The sequence below is a fragment of the Chelonoidis abingdonii genome, chromosome 2 (genome assembly GCF_003597395.2).
Source record: "Chelonoidis abingdonii isolate Lonesome George chromosome 2, CheloAbing_2.0, whole genome shotgun sequence".
NCBI lineage: Eukaryota > Metazoa > Chordata > Testudines > Testudinidae > Chelonoidis > Chelonoidis abingdonii.
This window is the reverse complement of record NC_133770.1, coordinates 276385980-276405907: the sequence shown is the minus strand read 5'-3', so window position 1 is coordinate 276405907 and position 19928 is coordinate 276385980. Positions and strand designations below refer to the sequence as shown.

Genomic DNA, 19928 nt, shown 5'->3' with positions numbered 1-19928 from the left:
TCAATCATTAGCTCTTCCTACACATGTGGTCTTTGCTTTCAAATTTTGTGTGCATACACTTTGAGTGTATAGAATTAGTTTTACCTTCGCAAACATATAGCACTGTTAATGTTATTCTATGCACTGTGTTACACAGTAAGTGAGACTAGATCATCTAATGGCCCTTACAAAGATACACATCTTTTCCCTGCTCCCAAAAGCTTGCTGTAGTAGTTGCCCAAATTTCTTTCCACATTGGGTGAAATGGGAATGTCTGGAACCACTTCGTGGTGGACAGCTATCTGTAAAATAGGTATGGGATCTGATGTAATTAGTCACTTTGTCACATAATAACTCAGTTATAAAATAAAGGGGAAAATATCAACCCAGCCTGTTTGGCTTGGAAGTCTGGCTTTTGTGTATTTAAAAGTTTTCATTATCTCAAAATAACAGCCATCTTTTGTAATTCCATTCTTGACCAATTATTTTATGCAAGTCCTGGATGGTAAACTCTAGAATGAACTAATCAGGCTTGCAACTGACAGGTGATTTTAGATGGAAAAATATTTCACTTTAAATGCAGAATCTAATGAATTGCAAGATCCCTATGTCCGCAGAGACTAATGAGATAGTTTGAATACTGTTATCCAAGGCCTCAAACTGCCGAGAATGTGCACAAGTGTATAGGTTTGGTATCATCTTAAAAAGAGATTTGTGTCTCGCTGCTTTTAATAAAAAAAAGTGTGTAGTGATTGCAGTCTGCCAGAGTTGCTGAAGATTCTACCGATGGCCATTACAACTTATTTACAAATCACTACCTTTCTTATTTTCCAGATTATTCAGGACAGAATATTTAAGCACATATCACGTAACAGTTTAATATGGAACAAACATCCTGGAGGGTTATTCGTATTGCCACAGTATTCCTCATATCTGGGAGATTTTCCTTACTACTATGCTAATCTAGGTGAGTGAATCCTTGCTTCTGGACCTCACACATATTGGGGTATTGTTGATTTCTGGATGGTGTGTTGTAAATGGCTCACCAGAAATATCTATCTAGTGGTATTCTTGTTTATCCTGTCCTCCAAAACAGTGGCTTTCAACCTTTCCAGACTACTGTACCCCTTTCAGGAGTCTAATTTGTCTTGCATACCCCAAGTTTCACCTCACCTAAAAACTCCTTGCTTAAAAATCAGACATAAAAATACAAAAGTGTCACAGCCCCGATTACTGAAAAATTGTTTACTTTCTCATTTTACCATATACTTATAAAATAAATCAATTGGAATATAAATATTGTACTTACCTTTCGGTATATAGTATATACAGCAGTATAAACAAGTCATTGTCTATGAAATTTTACAAAAAGAATAGGAGTACTTGTGGCACCTTAGAGACTAACAAATTTATTTCAGCATGAGCTTAAGTACTCCTGTTCTTTTTGCGGATACAGACTAACACGGCTGCTACTCTGGAGCCTATGAAATTTTAGTTTGTTCTGACTTCACTAGTTCTTTTTACATGGCCTGCGGTAAAACTAGGCAAATATCTAGATGAGTTGATTACCCCCTGGAAGATCTCTGTGTACTCCTCCCACCCCCCCCAGGTACACCTACCCCTGGATAAGAACCACTGCTGCAAAACTCTACCCCCTGCTGGATGGAATGTCATTGACTGACCTGCATAAGTACAGGATATCATGTTACTCCTCTAAGAGCTGCAGTCAACAGAGGATATTGTAACAAATCCCTGCCCTCCCTGCATTTTCTGGTTATCCTTATGTTGCAGATCAGTAGCAGGCAACTTCATGGCAACTCTGGTTTGCATTCCTTGCTTAGCTCTGCTTGACAATACTCAGAGACAACAGAAGTTATTCGCAAATAATTCTCTGCGTTGATAGCCAGTATAGATCCATCCTCCCCACCCTCCAGCCTCACTTCTTCAGAGTCTCTGTATGGGTTCTGACTGAGTGGGAGGGACTGAGAAGAGTTTGATCCCTGGCTCCTTTAGGCAAAGACTGAATGTTGAATTCTGCAAGGGAACATGCCTGCAGTCTCAACAGTCACTGCTTACCAGGGTTCCAAGTCTGGTGCCAGCAGCATAGGTCTGACAAGCTGCTTGGAGAACCACTGTTACACTGTAAAAGGAAAATGTGGATGTTGAGTTGTTGTGAAAGAAGAACTAAGAGGATTCAACAACACTTCCAGTCAGGAAGGAGAAAAATGACCATACCACCAAGGTTGTGGGCCTGGGTGAGGTGGAGGAGAATGGTATTTGCAGCAGCAGTGAAGGGAGGAAGCAGGTAGGATCTACCATATGCCACCAGTGTATGAGCTGGTGGAAGGATGGCTGGAATCATATATCACAGAAACTTGCAGACTCTCAAGTATGGATGGAGGGAATTGTTCCTCAGTGGGCCAGCTGAATAGTTTAGTCATCAACTCAGATGATCGTTGAAGCTTTTTGTGTGGATGAAGTTGCCGTTGGATATGATTTAGAGGAAAAAGGAGAGGACAGAGGACGTGACTCTGAGGGATGCTGAAACAGAGAGGAGAAAGAAGCACCACTGGAGATGCTGACAGAGCTGTTCGAGAGGCAGGAAGAGAGCACCAAGAAGCCAGCATCTATCAGGCAATCCAAGGGGGTGGGAGTGATTAGTCATATCAGTGCAACAGAGAAATCAGAACCCATGAAGATCAGGGAAGAAGCCCTTGGACTTGGCCAGGAGAACTTAACTGATGAACTTGGCAAGGGTAGTTTCTGTGGAGCAAAAGGGGAGAAACCCAGATTGCAGGACATCCAGGAGGGAATCAGAGGAAACAATGTAAAAGCAGTGGTTGTAATACAGACAGAGCGTTCAGAGAGCTAGGGTGTTTATGAGAAAGAGTGCATGCTCTTCTAGAGAATCTGGTACTGTAGTGACAAGATACTGGGTGAGATGATCTGATCCAACATGGCATTTCCTTTGTTCTGAAATGGTCTTTTTTCATCTCTGACTTCTCTGATTTATGCTACACAAGGCAGCTTGGTCTATATTCAACTTGCATCCATTTTTTATTTCAGGTCTCAAGACCCCCTCCAAGTTCACTGCCGTTATCCATGCAGTAACTCCCTTGGTATCCCAGTCTCAGCCTGTGCTCAAACTCCTGGTTGCTGTAGCCAAGTCCCAGTACTGTGCACAGGTGAGCCCTGATGTTTGATGGTCAATCACTTTTGAGCCAAAGCCATCACAGAAACAAGCACCTCATTGTCTTCAGGACTTGTCAGTCCTCCTGCTCATTTCCATTTCCCTATTTTAAACTTTGATCCTCATTGTCTCTGAGATCGCTATAATCAGAGACCTTACCCAGCATGTGTGGGGAATAAAAACTCTGAACTTTAATAAAAGTGGGAAACGAATGATCGCAACTCTGATTTATTTTGGGAAGAGAGGTAAAATAACAGCTGTGCTTTAAGACTAGGGTATATGTATGATGTAAATAACACAAGGGTCAATAGGCCTATTGACTGCCTTACCTCCCTTTATCTCAGCAGCATTTGGACTCCTCACTGTCTGGTGATACTATCTCAAGAAAGCAGTAGGACTGCCCTCTGCTTCGAAGAGTCCATGAGTGCTTTAGACTTTATCAGGTGCCCAGGTAAACCAGTGACACCCTTCTGAGTAAGGCTAGATACTCTCTGGTTTTCTATTCAGATGGTATTTAACTGAGGACATGTAGGATTTATTGTCAGGGTGGCTGAGTACCTGGGGGATGTTATTTTTATGCCAATTGGATATTTAATTTGATGGTGTCTCCTTTTTTGAAACACCTACACTGAATCCATTTGGTGCTCAGGGTCCTCCAGGCTTGAACTCCACAGACGTAAGTGTACCCATGTGTGTCTAACACTGTAGGTCAATCTTCCTTTCAGATCATTGTTTTATGGAATTGTGATAAACCCCTCCCAGCCAAACACCGCTGGCCTGCCACTCCTGTGCCTGTCATAGTCATCGAAGGGGAGAGCAAGGTAGGTGGAGAGACAACCAATCAAAGATTGCAAGTATGATGCAGTGGAACTGGGTACTTACTTCTCCAGCTGGCAAATGTTTTATGGTGACCAGGTGGGCGATGCCCCTTCCTTTACCTCTGCCTTTTGTACCAATGTGATTGCAGACTCCTTGTTCTAATGAAGGTTCAGTGCATGAAGTTTGTCCTTTCATCACATGTCAGCTATTGATCAAGGGGGCAATCAATACTGCAAGTCTGAGAGTGGCAGAAGGGACCCAATTTTCAAATGTGGCCACCTAAAGAGGAGGTGCTAATCTTGCATGCCTGTGAGCAGGCAGGAGCATTAAATTAATAATGCACCCAAATGCTAGTGTGGGTGTTCCGACGCAGATTTGAGGACCCTTCATCTGTGTTCAGATTTTGAAATTAGGCTCCCAGAGAAATTGGCGAGTGTATTTTCCACCGGCTTGTGAGAGAGAGCTGCTTTTATGGCTTGTATAGCTGTCAGCAAGGACATTAAGGTGCTCACAAGGAGAGGGCGGGGAGATATGCACAGCCTGGGAACCCAGTGGGATCCAAACACAGTTGACTGGTCAAGAGAAAGCAGCAAAAGGGGAGAGAAAAAATTCTGCCATTGGGCCAGGTACTCTGTTGCCCTCCTCTGTGCGTAGTCATTGGCGTGAGTGCAAAGTGGGGGTAAAATGCTACCAAGTGAGACTAGTGGCATTTTTTGCCTGCTTTGCACTCGTGCCAATGATACACCCAGTGCATTGACATGGAGTAGAAAATCAGGCCCATGCTTCATCATCTCTCTCTAATGCTGAGGCATCTGAGCTGGGCCAGTCTGTGATTTTTATCATCTTTCTCCACCCTTGAATTCACAGTGTGATGTTTTAGCCGCTTTGGCTGTAAAATCCTATTGTGAATTTTTACACCTTGTCTTCACTTTTTTTCCCAGTAGGCTTAACAAGAGGAAAGTCAGGGCACTGCTAAGCTGACAGCTAATAGTTCTGCCTTAGTCACTGGACATGTAAACAGGGTCAAGAGAATTGCTGCATGGCTAAGAGAGGCTACTGCTGCTACTGCTTGGGGATTTCTGAACATTGCAAACATTATGGGCTTTTTGCCCATCTATTTGCATACTTTGTGAATTGCCTGGGGCTGGGAGGTAGGATATGGGGAGACCACCTGGGCCAATTCTAAGCATATGAAGAAGCTATTTAATTTACAAACCTATCTCCCAAGTTCCCAAAGGAGTGTTTATGGTGGACAGTCTCTCCTTTCTAATATCACATCACGTACCAAATGGCTTTTGAAACAGAAAAGCTGTTTGTTTTCACAAGTCTTGCTGAGCTGCTCAGTGTACTCCAAAGATCTAACAAAGGACTTACTTTTCATACTTAGCATTTCTCTAGGGCCTTCTGTCCGAGGATCCCAAAGCACTTTAAGCCTCATAATACTACTGTGAAACAGAGACGCATTATTGCACCCATTTTACAGCTGGCACAACTTAGATACAGATAAAAATGAATGGTTAGCCCAAGCTCACATAGTAGGTGTGTAAAGGAGGCAGGAACAGAACTCTGATTTCCTGACTTCTACTTCTGTTCTTTCGCTATAAGAACAGTGTAAGTGTTTAATTGCATGGGATTGTTTTCCCGCCTCCTGACTGAATTATTTTTCTTCATATATTAGTGCCAATTAGAAATCCTCTACGGAAACCAATCTTCTGTACTTTCTGTACTGGTTTCCCATTGGACACAGAGCCAAGTTTGAAGTCTGTTCTGTTATTGGTAGCCCTCCACAGGAATAACTATGGCTACCTACCAGACTGTCCCTTCCTCCACAGTCATGACCTCACGTGACAGCTGAGTTCCACCCGAACAATGACAGTTGTGTAGAAGACTGAGCTTTCACAGGAACTAGCCCAGGACTGTGGAACTCACTGCCACATGAGCTCATTATGTGCTTTCAGAGCTAATTGCAAAACTCATCTCTTCATCCTAGTTTTCTTTCCATGATTTCTTCACACACAGTGCGATTCTATAATGCTTTATTAGCATGACGAGCTGTACAAGTGTTGCCGAGGTATAATAAAGAGACAGGCTCAGCGGGTATCTGTTAGAGTTGGGCACTGTGACGGTGTCAGGTCAGATGGCTACAGGAGAGTGTGAGAAGGCAGATATATTAGTCCCAGATTAAGTAGATCCTTTTTCCCTGGGTAAGGTAACAGGGGCAGTTCCAGAACAAGCAGGAACTTGCTGGAACCAACTAAGGCAGGCAGGCTAATTAGGACACCTGTAGCCAATTAAGAAGAAACTGCTAGAATCAATTAGGACAGGCTGGCTAATCAGGGCACCTGAGTTAAAAAGGACTTCAGTTCAGTTTGTAGCATACATGCAAGGAGCTGGGAGCAAGAGGCACTAGGAGCTGAGCGTGAGAAGACATATTGCTGGAGGACTGAGGAGTACAAGCATTATCAGATACCAGGAGAAAGGTCCTGTGATGAGGATAAGGAAGGTGTTGGGAGGAGGCCATGGGGAAGTAGCCCAAGGAGTTGTAGCTGTCACTCAGCTGTACCAGGAGGCACTCTAGACAGCTGCAGTCCAAAGGGCCCTGGGCTGGAACCTAGAGAAGAGGGCGGGCCCGGGGTCCCCCCAAACCTCCCAACTCCTGATCAGACACAGGAGGAATTGACCTGGACTGTGGCTTCTACCAGAGGGGAAGGTCTCTGGGCTGTTTCCTGACCCACATGGTGAACCTCTGAGGTGAGCAAATCCTCCAGTAAGCGCAGGACCCACCAAGGTAGAGGAGGAACTTTGTCATAGGCACATACAATGCATCCAGTGTTTCACTCACTCACATACACACACACACTCACTCTCTCTAAACTAATAAAGCAGTCGTTCCTACAGGCTGGAAAAGGAGGTGGCAGGAGGAGAGAATGCATGTGTAATGTTCTTATATCCATTTTTCAGTACTCAAAAAAAGCGTAGATCCCATTGGTAATGCAGACCAAAAATTACCTAAATAGATTCCCCTTTTTTATCGTCATCTTCTTTTTCCCCCCTCTCGCATCTAATTCCCATTACACTGAGGCATTTCTCAGATTAGCATAAAAAATGTGGTCTACACACTAATTTTATACCAGTATAATGCCTGCTGTGGATGCAGTTATACCTGTATAAAAATGCCTTGTTACCTCTATAGCTTATTCTCTTTCCCATACAGGAATAGCTATACCTGTATAAACACGTTTATACCAGTCTAATTGCATCCGCACATGGAGGGGCTGTACCACTTCAACTATACTATAACTATACAGTTAAATCAGTACAACTTGTGTGTGTAGACAAGGCCTGGGATGCAAAGTGGGGTCATTAGCTTGCCAACCGAATGGCCCTGTCAAAGGTGCAAGGTCTCTCTGAGCACTTCATTTTATATTATTCCCCCACAGTGGAGTGGGAGGTGGAGATGGGAGAAGGGGAGGTGATGGACAACTCTAACTACCAGACAGGTGTCAGCCATGAAGAACCCTACATCTGTCTAATTCTCAGCAGATGCACTTATAGTTTGGGCTTTGGAGGAAGGCAGCCTGCTCGAGAGAGACAGATCTGCTCAGAAATTAATTCCTCAGGTACAAGGTATAAGCTGACTGCTGGGCTGATGGGAAATGACAGCCTTTCACCCTTGAGCTGAGAAATCCTTCCTATCAGATAAAGATGTGCGATGTGCCACGGATGAAATAAGAAGGAAGAGTAAAATAGCATATGCAGAAGGGTTATGTTCCCCTTCTCTTGGAAATAAGTGTCTCAAGTGATTTCCCTCTTCTCTCTCTTTTTGAAACCCACAGGTTATGAGCAGTCGCTTTCTACCTTATGACAACATAGTCACAGATGCTGTGCTAAGCCTTGACGAGGACACCGTGCTTTCAACCACCGAGGTAAGACCCATCCTCTTGAAATCTCTGCGGCTTTTCCAGCCTGATGCGCACCCTTCTTCTTACGACCTGTTTGCCAGCACGTGTGTGTCTCATAATATTTCCCGCTCGCACCCCAAGTTTAATGTATTGCATTTGTCTAAAACTCTTGCCGCCACCTGCCAGCAGGAGAGGATTTTTTCATGGTTAATTGGCATCATTAGCTTGTGGTTCTTCCCCCCTTTATCATTTTAGTAACATAGATGGATGTGGACAGGTAACAGCAGTCTATTTTAGCATTATATTTCCACTGTGCTGATCGTGGTTCCTCCCTTTCCCACACATTAGCTTCAACGATGGGACATTATTTCTTCTTCGAAGACAGTATTTCTGCCTGGGTACAAGTGTTGTGATTTTTCTCCTACACACATGCGCTAACTGTATCACTGTACCGTAGAGCTGGAGATACATGATGGTTGAGATATTCCAGCATTTGTGCCCAGAGCAAGATTGCACTAAAAAAAAAAATAAGCAGAGAAAGGAAAGATTCTGTAGAAAACCAATTTTTACAAATGGAATGAGTATTGATTTCTGGAAGCTTGTCCTGAAGACCACAGAGGAGACTAATGACTGTTTATATAGAAGTACAATATATTGGAAATACATTATTAATGGTGGCTATTGAAAAGCTTGGAGACTTGATTTTCTTTTCAGTCTTCTATTCTTTTTCCCCCTTCATCACATCCAGAACCATTTCTTTCTCTCCACTTTCCCTCACAGTGCTGCTCTTACTATTGTCAATAGTCCTAGCCCTTTTTTAGATGACGCCATTATGGCTTACGTTAGGGCAGGGATGCCCAAGTTTTGCCAGACTGAGTGCTGCATTGGCAGCTTGCTATAAGCCCTCGGACTACACATAATTTACCTGAGATTGTCTCCTTGCCAGTGTGGAACTACTAGTCCCAGCATTCAGCCCTTCAGCTGATCCATAGAGAGGTCCACTGTAGTCCCCATGTGCTTCACTCCGTATTGTAGAAGAGGGCAGCATTGGCTCTCAGGCCACACCTGGGCCATTCCTGCCGGAATGGGAAGAATGCCGCTTTGTGAGATAACATGGACAAAGTCCAACGTTCTCCAAGGAAGACTCCTTGCGCTGACCCGCGGCTCAAGATTTTTGTTCAAGACAAGGTGAAATCCTAGCCCTGTTGAAGTCAATGACAAAAGTCTGATTTTGTTTGGGGCCAGGATTTTACCCAGAGTCTCCTGCAAGGTACTACAGCAGCCCACTTTGTTATTCCCATTACTTCCCTCTACCACACACACCCATTTTAGTGGTAATTGCGCCTTTTTTGGGTTACGCAAAGCAAATAATGTGCAACAGTTTTTCACTGAGTTTGGCCCCTTTTTATATTAAAGAGGTGGCAGAATTTTAATGTTTGCTTGTTTTGTAAAACGATTGTTAATTTCTTGCAGCATTTTCACTGCTCTGAATAATTTGCTGCAAATATTCAAAATAATGTGTGTCTGTCTGTGTGTTAGCGCCATATGTCAGTTGGGTCCCCGTCCTGCAATGGGAAATATGTAGGCAGGCCACTGAGCCTCGGTAGAGCCTCATTCACTTCAGTGGGACTGCAAGTGGGGGCAGAAGTTTACTGCCTGGTTTTCTTTTCAGGATCAGGGTCTTGATATTGCTTCTGTTCCCTGATTAGATGGCTTACGTAAATAAACCTAAACTGCATTTCAAACGTAGTTGAATTGTTGAGTTCAGAATTCCCTTTCAGCTAACATTTGTACTTAAAATCCACTTTTCCCAAGCTTTCATCTTAGGGAAAGCAAACAAAAAATTCACAAGCACAGTCAAGCTGACATTTCAAGTGTGAATGAATAATCACCAGACACGTTTTCCACTCTTTGCTCAGCTCTAGTGTTAATAAAGGTTTTTCATTCTTAATGAAATGAAGCCTAATTTCTATTGTTTTCATTTCCAAGGGTAGCAGCCCAAAAGTGCTACTTGGAGGGATATTTATATGGGAAGCAATTAGAAATGAGTATGGGTTGGAAATGATACAGGGATTGAAGTGACTGGTTGCTTTTCCCGCTGATCAGCTGAGTGGTAGTGCTGCTTAAAATTATCTAGGACGAGGAGTGTTTTAAGGGGATAAACTGTGGCTCATCTTCTCCTAGGGAGCTCAGCTTGTTTTAATGCTTCTTTCCATTACAAGGACAGATATTTAAATAATACATGAGTGAGGACGTTAGCTGGGTTACTATTAGTAGTAGGTATTTGTAGATGTAGATGATATATTCTTATTTTTCTTAACCTGAAATTCTCAAACTCATTTAAAGAAAACAGATGTCTGGTTTTACCGTAAAGGTCCTTAAGGTCAACTTTAGTACTTTGATGTGTTAGTTCAGATCTCATCCAAATCATTATCACAAGAATTAACAACTTTAGCTGCATTGGCTTTCCATTTGGTTCAAGTTCCTTCAAACAACTCGAAATAATAGAATATGCCTCTAAATGCATGTTCCAATATGTTTGTGTCTCTTCTCTTTCACACACCAGTTTGTAAATGAAAAAGCTCTGGCAATAATTACAAGGAAAAGTAACTGTTCTAACAGAAGTGTTACTGTATTAACACTGAAATATGTGTGACTCCTTAACACCGCAAACCTGAAACTCTGGTCATGTTTTGTTGAAAGGTTCATTGGGAGGTTTTTTGAGCAAAGTTTTGTCAGAGTCTAAGTTGAACTTCAGGCATCAGTGTGGATTAATGGTTTTAGTGTGGAACTGAGGTGTGGCTCGCAGTAGCTTCGCATGCTTTTGGCCCGGGTATTTATAGTTGGCTTTTGCTCCGTTTCTTCTTCTTGATGGGCTTCCTGACCTCCTGCAACCCTTTATTTTGTGCTCAGAGGCTGGAATATTTAAAGAGAAATTAGTAGTGTTGCCAGCACTCACAATTTTATCATGAGGCTGCTGATAAAGTATTTTTCACAAGGCCACAGCTCCTGGAGTTATGTTAACTACATGAGAATCTCATCTATTTTTAGTAAGTTTTTGCCCCTCCTGGCTGCAAAGAGAAACTTAAAAACATGACCCAACTGTATCCTAAAAGCAGAAAAACCAGAAGGAAAATAGAACCCCATGTTTATTTTTAAAAAATGATTTTTGAGCGAATCTCATTGTTTTTGGAGGACCTGATGTATGATTTTAAAATGCTTCGGGTTGATAACGTTGAATTCATGCGCAGAGTATAGTTGAGATGCTTAAAGGTGCAGGATGAGGGGATATGCTATGGCATAGAACAGGGTGGCCAAGCTGTGGCTCATGAACTGCATGCGGCTCTTTTACTGTTAAAGTGCAGCTTTTGAAGCCCTCCATGCCCCCTCCATTCTCGGCCTACCAGATTGTTTGGGAGAGCTTGAGGCTTCTGCCCTGCAGCAGCATGGTGGGGCTGGGAGCTTCTGCCCAGCAGGCAGGAGCACTGGAATAATTTTTATAGTGGGGGTGCTGAGAGTCATTAAACCAAACTGTAAACCCTGTGTATAACTGAAAGCACTTCAGCTCCTAGTTCCAGCACTTATGGCAGGAGGGAAGGGGGTCTTGGGGCTGAAGCCTCCCAAGGTCTGAAGCCCCGAGACCTCTCCCCCCTCCCCCGACTTTGCAAGGCAGAAGCCCCTAGCCCCAACACCTTGCAGCAGGGCTGAAGCCCCGAGCCCTGGGAGTGGCACCCCGGCTCTCGAACTTCAGAAGATTGTCACATGCGGCTCGGAGGGTCAGTAAGTTTGACCATCCCTGGCATGGAAGTATAAATGCACACACGTACAACTCTATTTGGAAAGGTTTGAATTGTAAAGGGCATATCTGTAAAATGTTAATGTAATGCTGCAGTGCTCAAGACTTCCTTTAACAGAAAAAATTAAAATGTGATAATTATAGGGCAAAATGTCAAGCAATTGCTTTAATTTACTGATGAATATACCGAATTAATGTTTTGCAACAGTTCCAAGCTTTTGAATTATGAATTAGTGGCAAGATAATATTTTGTTTTGTTGACAATTACTGAAGTAGTTTGATTATTCATTTGGCTTGTGTATTTGCCTGCAGGTGGATTTTGCCTTTACAGTATGGCAGAGTTTTCCGGAGAGGATTGTAGGGTACCCTGCTCGCAGTCACTTTTGGGATAATACTAAAGAGAGATGGGGCTATACATCCAAATGGACTAATGACTATTCCATGGTATTGACAGGAGCTGCTATTTACCACAAGTAAGAAAGCAAAGCATCTTTGTCTTTGTTATTATCTCATTTTTATTTATTTATTTTTTAAAGGTCGTGAATAAATTTGTTCCTGACCAAAAGAAGGAATGAATGTCTTATCATTCCCTCCCCCCAAAAAAGGAACTCTTGTCTCCCCTCCAAAAAAAAGGGGGTTGGGGGTGGGGAATCCTATTGGAAAAGAAGGGAGAGAATGAATGAAGCTCTCCTCTGTTTTTAGGGTAATGATTTAAATTCCCAGTTTGACTCTGGGGATCTGGTAATCATAACTGTGTTCCCTGGATCTCTTTTGAAGTCACTTGTATTTTGAGGCTGTCTAACTGCTCTTTTTAACATCAGGAATTATGCACTTCAAAGAAGCCCCAAATTTATTAAACTCTTGGACCAAATGGCCTATAGTGCAGAGGAGTGCCAGACTCACTATGGGTTTGTGGTAGCTGACTGTCATGGCCGGTAGAGCTGCTAACTCTTTCAGCCACACTTGAATCTTTAGTGCAGTGACCCCTTGCAGTTCGGGCACAGTATAGTGGAGAGAATTCACGTTATTACCACTTCAGTAGAGCAGGGGTAGATAGGAGGCCTCTCTTAGCCTTTAATGAAGTCAAATTTATACTGCTGTATCTGATCCACTCCCCACAAAGGAGGAAGTAGGCACCGGTTAGAGGGACCTAGATTTATTTAGGTCCACAACAGAATCATATGAACTGCAGTTGTGAAGGCCTTATTAGGCCATATTCCATTTTCTCTCCAACTTTTCTTGCTTCCACATGCTCTTCCTCACAGTTACCTACCTTGGCTACGACAATGCACGTGGGCTAGTCCGAATTCTAGTCTTGCATTATCTTGCTTAAGATTTAAAGTCAACCCTATCTCTCTCTCTCTCACTAATTGTGAAAGGCCCAGTGGAGTTTTTAATTTTTGTATCCCTAATAGCTTAGTTCATCGTATCATCCTGCTTTTTCCTCCCCACGTTTCTGGTTTGATGAGGCAGCAAAGGACTCATGATGTGCCCATGGGTACACTGTGAGTTAGGGCCTCAACTGGATTGAAATCCTGTAGCACCCATATGCCCCAGTAAGGCAAAGACTTGCATTAATGCCCCTGTTGTTGGCTTTCTAGATATTATCACTACCTGTACACTCATTACCTGCCTGCCAGCCTGAAGAATATGGTGGACCAACTGGCCAATTGTGAGGACATTCTAATGAATTTTTTGGTGTCCGCTGTGACAAAACTGCCTCCAATCAAAGTAACACAGAAAAAACAGTATAAGGAGACCATGATGGGGCAGGTATGTGTCTAGAGCATGTTTGATCTGTTGAGTCGTCTTGGTAAAATCATTTTTCGCTTCCAAACCAGACATGTTTTGTAGGAGACCTCTGGGCTGAATGAAATTCTGCTCAATTTTTCATGATTCCTTGTTTGATAAAATCATAAATGGAGCTGGGAACATTTTTAATGAACCAAAGGAAAATCCAACAATAGAGATGGTAAATATCTGCCTGTGGAATGCTACATCCTCTCCCTCATTTTCCCATATTGTTTTATTTATTCATGGTGATGTAAAACTCATGCAATGGATTCCCTGACAGCTGAATTTCATTTAAGAGAATTTTCTAATGCAAGCCTATTGTGCAGTTCTAAAAGGTTTTTTTTAATGATTAGTAATGAATTCAATGTACAGAACAGTCTCTATGCTATTTAAAAATAATATCGCATTCTCAATATGACTGGAGCAGTGTTCTTAAACTGGGTCACAACAGATGTAATTTGTTGTTTTCAAATGTTTATTTCAAGTTGCTTCGTTAAGGAGATAAGGAAGAACCATCCACATGCTGTTATATTTGTCTCACTGCTGACAAAATATGATCAATAGCCTCTGTAGTTCCTAGGCAAATTATTTATTTTAGAATTGTTTCACAGTGAGCATATTTGCCTTTACCAGCTACTAGTTTAGGATCCTGCCCCCTGAAAAGAATACCTTTTATAACACAGAAACTTTGCAAGCATGGCATTCTATTGTTCTTGCCTTGCATAAGTGAGTTGTGGGAGTAGAGGACACAGAGTGCCCCCTGCATATCTGTGCAGGAGGCAGCCCATGGCCAGTACTGCTACTGTGTTGGAGGGAAGAAAGGAGACCAGTATTATTGCACACCAAAGAGAAAGTTGGGAGTTGGATGAGGCCATAACCATGGCTCCAATTGATAGTACTAACAATTCAGTGCTCTGATACCACAGACACCACTGGTTGGTGTGCTCACTAAAGCACCCAGAAGAGGGCCTGACTGAAGGAAAGACTCGACACCAATTTGCAGGGTAAACGAGGAGGTGAAAAAGCTGCTTTTCTGAGTTCACCTGCCTCTTTTATTATCTAAGATTACACATGCGCAATTGCACAGCACAAATCAAGATTTCTTACAAAAATCTCCCATCACGAGCTCAACAGCATAGCAAACTGCAAAAACACCAAAGGAGGAGGGAGAGATTGATAGGGAAAGACAGTCATGGATCTTCACGAGCGATGTTTATCCGTTATTTAATCGCTCTAGGGAGTATATTACTCACGAGATGGGTTAGCTGGTGGAGATTGAAAATAGTCATGAATGTATTCTATTGAGTCATATCTTCTGTCGGATAGTTTTTATTAACTCTGTATATATTTAATGATGTAAGCTGGTTAAAATAAGGTTTATTTCAATACTCATGTGCGTGGAACAGCAATTGCAAAGACTATTAGCAGCGCTGGTGCACAAAATCTATCGTATTATTGCTTTACAATCACATACGTCTGGCCTCATCATCATGAGGCTTCAACAGCATAGTAGCAAACTTGCGAAAAACACCCCCAGCTGCAGACAACAGATGCTTGTGGGAAACTACAAAGGGGGAAGTTACACCACTGCCAGAGAAATGGGATGGGGCCGTCTGAAAGTACAGGGGAGGATGGAGGAAGGCCAAGTTCCTGAGATAAGAAACCGGGTGTGCCCAGTTTGCAGACAAGAACAAAATGCCTCAATAATAAGGTATCCAGGCCTGTGGGTCCGGGGTCATTCCTACACCTGACATGGCCAAAATGCCTCCATCTGCACCATTCACAAGGTACCTCCTGCTATCCATAGAGTTGTACTTTGGCTCTTCAGTTCAGACTACACATAGGCTTGCCTTTGCAGGAGATGGTGATGTAAGTGAAAAAGGAACTACAGTTGTCTTTCTAAAACAAACTGAATGGTCCCTGTTCATAATCCCTTGAAAAGACAAATAAAAAAATTAACATAACAGAACCTTAAGGTTGTGACACTAATTAATAGTCATATGGAAATTCAATGCTAATGGCTGGATGTCTTCTATAATCCTCCAGCACACTTTTCCTTGCCAGCCCTGTTGTGATTACGTATAATCAAGTGTCTGGGATTAGTACGCATTATAATCTACTGTTCGAGTTAAACTGGCCAGTTTTCCTGACTCTATCACTGTTTTAACATTTAACGAACACACTTTGAGTTTCTGCTGTTTAAAAAAAAAAATTGCAGACAAACAAAAGTAAAGTGTCATGCAAACGTATGAGAGATGGCACAAAATAGATTTTAATGGCACTTTCTGAGCACTTACAGTCTGTTTCAAAGAATTGTTTTGGATTGAGCAGGTTCCTACATACAGTGAGCTGCATTATTTTCCAAATAGAGAATAACAACTCCTTCAAAGCTTTTAGGGCCTGATTTTTCAGAAGTGCTGAGTACCCATAGCTGCTATGGACCTTAATGGGAGTTGTGGATGAACCTCAGAACCTCTGAAAATAAGGTTGTTAGTATTTTAGGTAAATACAAAATGTGGCTTTCATACTAATTTTGAAAAGTGCTATATTATTAGTGTGACCTAATGGAATGTAATCACTTGTGTGATTTCAGTTTATTTTCTCTACTTCTCTATCGACGTGTATTGTGCTGGCTCCATCCACCATGCTGTGCTGGCTGTGCACCTGCAGTGCCCATTTATTTGTAGGCAATATTCTAAAGCCTTGATCATGCTGACACTTATACACCTGAGTGAGTTTTTGCATAAAGAAGTTCCACTGGACTCACAAACTCAGTGGAATTACTCATGCATATGGGATGCAGGACTGGGGCCTCAAAATGAATTTTTGACCTGACACCTATAATGGTGTTAGTGTTCATTTCTTAGGGCTCGGTCCTGTGAGATGCTCGACATTCTCCACTCAAATTGACTCCAACATCAGCTCCCACAATTAGGCATTTTATGGCCTCCTCCAACTCTCATAGACCTCAGTGGTACCTGAGCCATTAGTTTGGGGGCCCTTGGGCCATTTTGAAGCTCTTCCGTGAGCACTCTGGCTAGTCAAGCTGCCATGTGTGCCCACTGATGACGTGTTAGAATATAGCTTGAGGGTTGCACAATTAGCTCTGACATTTGCACCCCCAGTGGCTTGGCCTTTTGCGGGGGAGTAATGTTTGAATATCCACTATGAAAAATAATCTGGGAATTGGGTTGAAATAGAGAGATTCTAGAATAATGCCTTGATGTATTTCAGGGGATTTATCCTGAGGTATTTCTCTTCTAAACAAGCCTAATGATCATCATAAACCAAAAGACTTTTAAAAGTCACAGAGGGGAAGGCATGCCCTGCTTATAATGTTGATCAATATTGTTTCATTATTTCCTTGTACTCCCTCATCTGTCTATCTCCATCAGTTGTCTCTTGCCTTACTCTTAGACTGTAAGCCCCTTGAGGCAGAGACTGTCTTTCTCTTCTGTTTGTACAGCACCTGGCACAGTGGGTCCTGGTCCATGACTCAGGCTCCTAGGCACCACTGTAATACAAATAATAAGTTGTCCAGCTGTTACTAAGGTCAGAACTTGATCCATGTGGCTTGAAATATAAGTACCAAATATGTATTTCTTACCAAATTTCAGCCCTATGTTGAGCTTTTTGGAGCCAGGTGATGAGGTGCTGAGATCACCTCAAAGCACAGCCATGGTAACACCTTGTCTCCTGCCATTTACACAGCGTTGTTGACACGATGACTTAGCATTTCCTTTCTCTCCATTCAGACTTCCAGGGCTTCCCGCTGGGCTGACCCAGATCATTTTGCCCAGCGGCAGAGCTGCATGAACACTTTCGCCAGCTGGTTTGGCTATATGCCGCTGATCCATTCTCAGATGAGGCTTGACCCTGTCCTCTTTAAAGATCAGGTCTCCATCCTGAGGAAGAAATATCGAGACATTGAACGACTTTGAGGAGCCCTGCTGAGGGGTCTGAACTGTTCTCCATGCCCAGTGCAGATACACAGACACTTGGAGCCAGACTGTAACGAGGACAAAAACACATGCAAGTGGAAAGTAGAGTTATGTGGCTCCAAGGAATCATTGTGCTGGACTGCTTCAAACCACCTCACAGGCTTCTGTTGTTCAAAACTAGGTTGTGTACAGTTTCATTATGGAACATTAAATAATTATTTTTGAAATGATTGCTATGCAGGTTAAAACTTTTTTAATGATCAAAAAAACCCACAACTATTAAAAACAGAGTTCTTTCTTTAATCAAAATGGTGTTGGGTGTGAATACTTCCAAGTTGTCATTCCTTTCTTACAAGCATTCGAAGCTGCCATTGTTTTCTGACAAGCGTTTTAATATCATTGCAGGGAAAACTGAAGGAAAATTGCAAAATTAAAAGTTTAGCTCTCACAGGTAGAAAATGCAGCAGTTTCAAAAAAAAAATCAGGCACAAACAGGACAGAAATTAAACACTGTTTCACTTAATGCCTTTTTTGGTTTTAGTTTTTTAATTTTCTCTTTCACTGCTCAAGTCAATGACAGTAACTGTATCAACCATTCTGTTGCACAGAGGGAAAGCTGAAGAATGTCCATTTAGTGAAGCATAGTTAAGATCCTTCTGTTTAGGGAACAAAGACAATTAAACCCTATTTTTTTAAATGGGGAAAAAAGATTGATGCCTAGGAAATATTAGTCGATTTGTCTGGTTTGCACAAAGAACAAAACAGGATGGAAGTCAAAGAGGAGGAATCCAATGCCTTTTATTGGTGGAGGTTATATTTGAGTTATGAATGACTGATAAGAAATCATCCTGACTTCGCTCATCAGGGTGTGGCAGGAGTTTGGAAGTTCTGTTTTAATTATATACTTATTATGAGTGGAGGAAAATATAGCAGCTTTAGCTACAGTGATGGGTAAGCTATAGTTTCCTGAGTTGCTCTTCTCGTGCACATGGGAATATGTATCACGGTGGCACTATTTATGTCACAATAGTTAAGGGTCTATGAACATTCCCATTTTAATCCCCTTGTTTTGAAGGCGGATGGGAGGAGGAGCTTGGCTTACAAGAACTTTGCCTGAAACCAGTTGTACTGAGGAAAATCAAATCAGTCTACGTATTTTATAGTTGTAAGAGTGAAAGCAAGAAGCCAGATTCCATCCTGGAGTTCTGTTGGTATGGAGTATTTCTATCAGTGGCAGTAGTTACTCCAGATTTAACCCACGGTAACTCAAAGTAGAATCTGGCCCAAAGATACATGTGGTAGTTACAGGTTCTTTTCTGTTTTCCTTATAACTCACAAATGGTTTTCTCATTTCAAACAGAAACATTTCCATTATTTATGCCATAGTGTGAACTAGTTACGTATGTGTTTAAATTGTGGGAATAAAATAAAAACACTGATTTGAGTTAAAAAGAAGCGATTACTATCTATTGGATAAATAAGCACTTTTATCAATTGTTTTAACTGTCACACATTTCTGCAAGATGTCTCTAGGTATTTGAAAACAATAATCACTCACAAAAAAGTGTTAAAATGACAGCAAGAAAGTGTGACTTTGGCCCCAGATAAAACCACTGCAGAGCATTGCTTACCTCAATCTGTTGTCTCTAGACCAGTGTTTCTCAAACGCGGCCACCAGGGACTTTTCTTGTGGCCACACTCCTGGGTGGTGATTGGAAGAGAGGAGGGGAAAGCGGTGGCCCTTCCCATGGAGCCACCAGCAGGGCCTGGGCCTTGTTCCCCTCTGGGGACACAAATACTGGAGGAGCAGGCAGCCAGTGAGTTCCCCACCTTTCTGTGGGGGCCCTGGGGATCAGGCTTCAGCCTTGGGGTGGTGAGCGGCAGGCTCCAGGCGTGGGGCTGCATGCTTCATCTCTGGCCTGTGGTCCATCCCCAGGTACAGGGCACAAAGCTCTATCCCCCAAGCTCTGCCACAACAGGCTCCAGCCTTGGCCCTTGGCTGTGCAGCGGTAGGCTCCAGCCTTGGGCTCACCCGCCATTGCCCCTGGCTCCTGCTGCATCTGCCAGCCCCCCACCCATTCCCCTTATTGCCCCTGGCCCACTTGCTTCCCTATCCGCCTCCCTATTCAGGGTTTACTTTGGCCCCTGGCTTGCTGGTGCTGCGTAAGTGTACTGTGAAGAGTGATACTTGTATGTATGTCAATAGCACTTTTCACAGCAGATTTAGCAGCTATCTGGGAGGCTGTGCAAAGTGATATTAATTTGCTAGCATCACTTTTCACTGCAGCAGACTTACTAGCCAGCAACTCTCTTAAAAAAAGTAACCAAAAAAGCAAAAGAAACCACCAAAGACAAGAATGTGCAAAGCACATTATTAGTGTTTCAGGTCTGTTTAGATCCAGTAAAGAATGGAGACAACTGTGTGTTGTTTTTATCTGGGGGAAAAAAAAAAACAAAGCCACCAACACACATAAATTACAATGATTTGGACACGTGTATGTGCATAT

General features: G+C 42.6%; 1 protein-coding gene across 1 annotated transcript in view; it reads left to right on the top strand.

Annotated features, from left to right (window-relative positions):
• Positions 1-18334, top strand: part of EXT1 (exostosin glycosyltransferase 1) — a 254179-nt gene extending 235845 nt beyond the window's left edge. The window contains exons 5-11 of the mRNA XM_032770037.2: positions 814-946; positions 3046-3164; positions 3895-3990; positions 7825-7914; positions 11999-12159; positions 13288-13459; positions 17236-18334. Of these exons, the coding sequence (XP_032625928.1) occupies positions 814-946; positions 3046-3164; positions 3895-3990; positions 7825-7914; positions 11999-12159; positions 13288-13459; positions 17236-17421 (957 nt within the window). The 3' untranslated portion in view covers positions 17422-18334. The remainder of the gene's footprint in view (positions 1-813; positions 947-3045; positions 3165-3894; positions 3991-7824; positions 7915-11998; positions 12160-13287; positions 13460-17235) is intronic.
• The last annotated feature ends 1594 nt before the right edge of the window (positions 18335-19928 follow it).